The following is an 8,072-nucleotide window of genomic DNA, read 5'->3' on the forward strand; positions in this document are numbered from 1 at the left end:
TTTTAATTTTATTTTTTTAGAAAAATACTATGATAGTTGGCATTGATGTATACCATGAGAAAAGATAAACAAATGAGTAGTGTGTTGGTTTTGTAGCTTCAATGGACAAGACATTTACTGAATGGTATTCAGTCGCTGCAATGCAAAGGAGTACCCATCAAGAACTTATGAAGTCTGTGCAAGACGCATTCCATAAAGTGGTGATGCAATTTAAAGCAGTTAGTTTTTGTTGTATTACTATAATTTATGTTTTGATATTGTATTAAAATTAATTACAATACTTTATTCTAGAAAAATGGGTTGTTGCCTGAAAAGATAATTATATATAGAGATGGAGTATCTGATGGAGATTTAAAACAGGTAGAAGAAATTGAACTTCGAGATTTAATAGAATCTTTCAAATATCACCCAGAGAATTATAATCCTATGGTTACTTTAATAATTGTTCAGAAACGCATTAGCACACGCGTTTACCAGGTAATATATTATGAAAGATTAAACCAGAACATTGAATTATTGACACACTTTATTTAACACATTATTATGTTTATCAAAATTAGGTAAAAATCAATATGATATTTGTATTAAAATCTGTAGTTGTTAATAGAAAAGAAAATGTCGTTACGTTATTGGTTAATGATTTGTGTTCAGAGGACAGTACACAGCCAGCTATCACTGTCTTACATGTGTCTAACAGCAAATTTACGCTCAGCAGACGTTTAGCCCCAATTGTTTAAAAATTAGAGTGATGAAACTTTATGGTAAGAAGTAAGAACATTATCTGTGTTTATATGTGGTTTTTTATTGCAATAATTCAATTTTTTTAGCAAGTTATGTGTGTTTAATATAGTGTATATTAAAAATACTCATAACTCACTTAACCCTAGATCTCACGCATTTAAAATATTCACGAGAATACACGTGCACGGTCTTTTTAGTCATACACAATATGGCGCAAATCAGAGTCAACTAACCAGTCACAAAGAAAATATTGTAAATATCAATTTCGTTTATCGAGCAGCAAATTATTAGAAACACAGCCTAAAAATAACCCATAATTGATTTTTTACATCACGCACACAAGTCTTTTTGACCGTATATTAATATGTAATGTCTGGTAATGAACTTTGAACACTTCTATATTACCGACATCAGATCGTATACAGTTGGAGTTGTATCTAATTTTAGTTTATCACCTAATTAGAAGGTACCTAGGTTGGATTAGGTTAATATTTTGTATTTTTGAAACAATGAACAAAATTCTAAAAGCCCGGTCTTTGACCCGGCTTTTGACCGAAAAGCGTGTGCTTTAGGGTTAAAAACTGAAAAATCTTAAAAATGCCACATACACACACAGTTAATATTTTTATTATTAAGTTTCATAATAGGTTGGGTTACTCTAATATTAGAGTGAATGTATTTATGTATTTTAAATTAGCAGAGTTAATTGTGATCTGCTGAGCGTACATTTGGTAAGTTACGAACTTGTAAGATGTAACAATAAACATCTGTACCTGCATGTGTTGTCTCCGTCTTAGGTCTTTGTAAGTCGGGGACAATATATGCGGGTGTGGCGTCCTCTTAAAGCATTAGTCTAATATAACAATTATTACATTATTATTCAATAATATTATTCTTTATTTACATTTAATATCATTATTAACTATCATTTATGTTATACCATTAATATAAATTGTCAATAAGAAATCAGTTATAGATAAACAGATAATTTGTAGCTAATTTTTTTCATGAAAATCTGCCAATGATTCTAGCGCCCATTGGCGTTTTTTCGGTAGTACTTATTAACTACTAGCCCCACCGAAAAACACAGCTGGGGTACTAGAGAATAATTTGCAAGTTTTCCTGGCCCGTACAACAAATTGCATTTATTATTACGGGTTATAAATTTATGTAAAAAGAAATATTAGTTTTCTTTATTACTTAATCTTGACAACTTTAATATTTTTGTTATATCTAGTATTTAGATGAAAAATATTCAAATCCAAGTCCTGGAACTGTTATTGATAATACTGTAACCAGAAGAAATTATTTCGATTTTTTCTTGGTCTCTCAACATGTTCGTCAGGTAAAGTATATTAATTTTCTTTTGAAAATGTTTGATTTTTATTTTAAATTTATCTTAGTTCCTTTTTATTATTAATTATTAAAATGACTTTTTTGTTCAGGGTACTGTTAATCCAACGCATTACATTGTACTGAAAAATGGGTGTAATTTAAGTGTTGAAAATGTCCAAAGATTATCCTACAAGTTGTGTCACTTGTATTATAATTGGTGTGGCACAGTAAAAGTTCCTGCTCCTGTTCAAGTAAATATAAAATATGAAATTATTTAGATATAAATACAACATATATTGTTGAAGTTTTTATAATGAATTCTAAAATAGATTTAGTTATTTATGATTTAAGAATACAAATATAAGGTACAGTGAAACTTGTATAAAGATGTTTGGAGACTATTTACTACGTTACCCAATATTGACAAAAGGTATTGTGCAATGCATGATTGTATAACTATGTCCAAATTACAAAATATTGCCTATTGAAAGCAATCAAATTAAAAAAGTTATGTATTTCTTAATTTTTTTATTACTGATCACATGTTAGGCACATGTTGCTAAGTTAAATGTTCCTAAACATATATTCTTAAATGTATTAGTATTTTATTACATCGGTCTCTATTCAATATAGATGTAAATATTAATCCTATTAAAGCATTTTAAGTACACAGAAGTTTTTATTTCGAGGCTGATTTATCTTTTTTATGATTATAGACACTAAACATTTTCCTGTCCTTTAATAGGTAGACAAGTTATAATACCCTCTCCAAAATACCCTAAATATTAATCAACAATATACCTATCCATTCGAATTTTTATAATATTTTTTTCTCGCTTAAAGTAATTATATTTAGCCTACTTTTGAAAAACTTCATTGGATATCCGACAAATTTTTATAAAAACTTACTATGATAATTGTTATGAATTATGAACGACATTACTAATGAAACAAAATTAAAACCATTATTTGGAATGTTAAATTCATTAATATAAAACATTAAAATGCACAACATTTTTTATATTAATAGGCATACAAAACAGATCTTTTAATAAATATTTTTATGTAACAATTCTTAACTTAACTATTTTAGTTATGCTTTTAAAATATTTTCTTAGCCACTGTAACAGCTGACTACACTCCCCAATGGGAAATCTGACTGTTTTTATTTCTTTGAGGATGAAAACCCCCACGGTTTTCATTGTAAAGAAACATTCATGGTAACATAGATTTTTGCATAAATAAAGTTAATTAATTAATATTATGCTAATAGTTATTACTTGTATTGTTGCCAAAGTATTTAATTATAACTAAATAAAAACAATTTATTATATAAAAACATTGGTAACATAAATTAGTCATAATAGTATGCAAAGCAATGCTATAACAATTGATAATGCATTTTCAAATGGTCAATTGGTCATCTTGAACAATTTCAAAATGTGGGGAAGGACAAATTTCACTGTATATAGTTTATTTATTATTTAAGCATCTATTACTATATTTTTTATAATGTAATTATATTTAACTATTATTATAATTTTAATTCAAATTGTATTATTAATGTTTTTTTTTTGTTTTTTTTTTTTAGTATGCTCATAAACTTGCATACCTTATAGGTCAAAATGTTAGACAAATGCCAAGTGATAAATTATGCAACTCTCTATTTTTCCTGTAATGAACATGTACGATTTTGGACGATCAGGGAGGTCTTTTCAGTTTATATATACATGACGTACACTATTAAACCAGAGTATATAACAGTTGAAACAAATGTTTTTCATTTAAGTTATTTTTAAGACTTGATTATTGTTGAAAATCACAAAATCTGTGAACATTATCACCTATAATACTTAAATAATAATAATAATAATAATAATTGTTGTGCCATTTCAGTAATTGTCTTGATAATCAGAATAAGTAGTTAATAAATAGTTAAGAAATAAATCGCCCTTTTTTATTGTGACAAAAAAATCTTGTTTTATTTATTCTATTTTACTCAATATTATTTTATTATAAGTTATGAGCCTGCTACACTTTTTATGATAAATTACAACAGTAAAATGTGAACAACTAATAATGAACAATTCAAAGTCAATAATATTATTATGCTAAAACAGAAACTAAAATATTAAATAAAAAATTATTTATAAACAAGTTACTTTAATGTTTAGTACAAAAACATAATTCCAGAAAACGGTTTAGACATTACTGTTGTTATGTATAAACAGTTAGCTTAAATCCTGGCTTTACCAGATAATAATGTATAATGTGTATTTATTCTTATGTAAGAACTGATGTCGTATCCAATATATTTTATATAACTTAAATAAATTTATCTGCCTACTTCATATTTTATATTTTGTTTATTTTCTTAATTGCACTTAAAAAGCTTGACTGTTAGTAATAGGTGATACTTGAATTAAGTTTATTATAATAATATATTTATATTTTTGACAATTGTATCATATTGATTTTTGTATTTTTTTTTTTATTCTGATTATATTTTTTAATATATTATTCTTTTTTTTAATCCACTTATATTTACTCAGCTATGTTTTTTTTGTATTCCATTTATGTTTCATAATTAAAATATATTTTTTTATTTTACTAGGCTTATTTTATTTTAAATAGATTATTTTTAATAAGTATAGATTTTTTATCATATTTTTGTAAAATGTAGATTTATTTTAACTTGGTTTTTTTATTTGAACAATATAATTGATTATATCTAATTGAACAATGAACATATAATAGTTTATCTTACAATATCTTTTAACTTCATATTATAAATATAGATAAATATATACTTAAAGACCAAGGTGGAGTAAACATTTAATTAGATAAAAATCATAAAAAAGCCATGATTTGTATGTATATTATATATCTTATTTAAATTCACTTACTAGTTCATCAAATGTAGTAATTGTCATGCAGTACTTTTTAAAAATTCCTCTGTGACTCAAACTTAAAAAATTACCTGAAAGTTTCCTTCTTGCTGTGTCATAGTATTTAGAGGATACGCCCAATAACGCCCTACTGTTTTAGCTTTTCTACTATTAACTTTTAAATATAATAATCATTTTTTTAAAAATTTTTTTTAGAAATTAAATATTTCATGAAAATTCTGTAAAGTGTTTAAAATGTATAAATATAGATTAAGTTTAAAAATTACTGCACACTATCTAATCTTTGAAATTCCAATCAATATTAACAGGGACATATAATCTATGATATGAACTTAGAATGGCACAAATAAATAATAAACAATTTTATAGGCGGAAGAAACTGATTTATTTTGCAATGTCAATACACATTATTAAATTTAAAAACAAATTATAAAATTATGTACTGTTTGGGCTATGGCATTTTTGAGTTTGAGATTGATATGGACTTGAATTAACAGTTCTGGAACAAAATAAAAAATAATCAATTAACATAATATACTCAAGTATAAAAGTTTAGAATCTTGGTAGAACTATATAGTAAATTCTAACAGGATTACAAAATGCGTATACTAAAAAGCTTACAGAGTCGTAAAATTTATTTTTAAAATCATATTTAAATTAATATAAGAATACATTGATTCAGGAAGTATTTAAAATAAAACTCAAAGTCTTTTAAGTTTGAAGAAAAAGTTTTTAAGAACTATTTGTACTAATACTTGGCATATACTTTTAATTTTATTCATTTCAAGTAGTAAAAATTATTTATGTATTTAGTAACAATTGTACTAATTTAAAGTTATGATGTCAACATTTAAGTATCATTGAATCTTTATATTACTTATACTTTACTCAATTTTATACTGAAAAACGAAAAATAATAAATTATACATTTCATATTAATTAAACTATAATCCAACAATTTAATGATTTGATTTTAATTTATAATAATTATCAAATAGCAGTCTGAACTGCGACAAATAATTCTTTTGAATCTTTAAAAGTATTTACAAAAAATTATTTGATTTTCAAATACAGTTATACCAATACCTACTGTATTAAAATACTTCTTAATACTTAATTTTAAAAAAGTTTTTAGGAATACTATAAAAGTATTTAAATACATTTCAACACTGACAGCTTATTATTATGACTATATTGTGTGCGAAATATTTGACATTTAGTTAGTCAATTTTAGTACTATAATAATAAGAGGTAGAGAAAATATATTTTCGAGACTTATCCAAAGATTAAATGTTTGGTAAATTATGATTACAAATTATAAAAAAATAGCTGGTTGTTTATATAAAATCAATAATAATTCAATTTGATGTAACAATAAAATATTGAACAAAATTATTTCAGCTCAAATTATTTTCATACCTATATCTAATAACAAAATTGTATATATTTTAAAGACGTTCATGATATAAAAATGAATATTGTACTACTGTTTTATTTTATATACATTGTGAAAAATTAAATAAACATACCAAATTATATGCGTGTGCAGGACAATAAAAGAAAATTGAAATACAATAACAATGAGAATTAAAAAAAAAAAATGCAATGACACTATTATTTGAAATTTAAAAAAAACCACAGAAAACAACTCACCATCAATTGGCTGGTGGCCGGAGTGGCTTTGGCGACCGATTTGATGGCCTTGGCAGATTGGACTTGTCCGACGACGACGATGTTCATGGTAACTTTTTCAGCGCCCATTTTTGGTTTTTTGAGGTGTAAAGTAAAACTGCAAGTAGACAAAAAAAAAAAAATAAAAATAGAAAACACGAATAATTAAAAATAATATAAAGATCAAAGAAATTTTGTTTCTCGTCAGCTGTATACTCACAGAAAATTGTATTTGCACAAAAATTGCGTTATGGGTGAACGAAGCATCAGTACGTCCTTTTATACAGTGGCGGCTATTATGTCCAGTGAGGAGTAAGCTATGACGTGGTGGCGTGACCATATCTCTCAAAGGTGATTCGTTTAACTGATATCGTACGTCGGACGGCGTCAAATATTTCTATATTTATTTACATATTTTACTATTTAACTTTGAAAACACATCCATCGAGTATTGTGTGTATGGACCAAAATAAGTCACTAAATAGTGGACAAATATTGGACATTGTGATTCTCATTGTTAACCACTTTTGGTTGACGTCTACAACATACTCACGTCATGTTGACTTAAAGAATAAAAATGTTTGTTGATAAATAGATTCCTTTACGAAATAGTCCACCAAAAAGTATTTGTTAATCAGCTCCTTGGATTGAAATTAATTATTTCAAAATCCGATTTGAATATCGATAAAAACCATCAAAAATCAATTTTTTTAAATGGTACTATAAAACCACTATGAGTGTATTATTCTTTAATTCATATTATTATAAAATTGTCGTTTTGTAGTTTTTATACAGGGCTTAACCATCACGTTCTATGATTTCTGAATTTTAAGTAGCTACATACAAAGTAGGTTAGATATTATAGTTTCTAAAACTTAAATATTTACACAATTTCAATTGTGATCTACAAGGCTGGACATTAACGAGTTAAAAAGTTAAAGTTAAGTTAAAAAGTTAAGTTACTTTTAACTAAGTTACTTAACGAGTTACTTTTTTTTTAAGAAGTAACTTCTATCTTAATGAATTACTTTTTTTTTAAAGTAACTTATAACTTAGCTCGTTAATTCATTTTATAATCACGTTTAATTATATACTTTTATAATTAATTTGATTATTAATATTTAGTTCATAGTTGGTAATAACAAAGTAAAATTTAAAAGTTTTACCATCACTTTGGAAAACTTTTAGGTAAAAAAAAAAAATATACAAATAATTTAGTTATTTTGTTGGATTTCATAATATATAAGTACTTACAACAAAATACATTTTTTTAAGATATAAAGACCTACATTACAATATTATGTTATTTGTAGATCTTTAACATGAGGTGTAAATGGTGTAATTATAAGTTTTATATGAAAAAAAAAAAAGTAAATTATTTTTAACTAAGTTAAGTTACTTATTTTTTTCAACTAA

The 8,072-nt window shown here is 25.1% G+C and overlaps 1 protein-coding gene across 1 annotated transcript in view; it reads left to right on the top strand.

Annotated features, from left to right (window-relative positions):
* The window catches only part of LOC100572995 (piwi-like protein Ago3), an 11,126-nt gene extending 6,585 nt beyond the window's left edge, over positions 1-4,541 (top strand). Inside the window, exons 14-18 of the mRNA XM_003247790.4 lie at positions 81-218; positions 292-477; positions 1,979-2,086; positions 2,187-2,327; positions 3,668-4,541. Of these exons, the coding sequence (XP_003247838.2) occupies positions 81-218; positions 292-477; positions 1,979-2,086; positions 2,187-2,327; positions 3,668-3,754 (660 nt within the window). The 3' untranslated portion in view covers positions 3,755-4,541. The remainder of the gene's footprint in view (positions 1-80; positions 219-291; positions 478-1,978; positions 2,087-2,186; positions 2,328-3,667) is intronic.
* The last annotated feature ends 3,531 nt before the right edge of the window (positions 4,542-8,072 follow it).

The sequence above is a fragment of the Acyrthosiphon pisum genome, chromosome A2 (genome assembly GCF_005508785.2).
Source record: "Acyrthosiphon pisum isolate AL4f chromosome A2, pea_aphid_22Mar2018_4r6ur, whole genome shotgun sequence".
NCBI lineage: Eukaryota > Metazoa > Arthropoda > Insecta > Hemiptera > Aphididae > Acyrthosiphon > Acyrthosiphon pisum.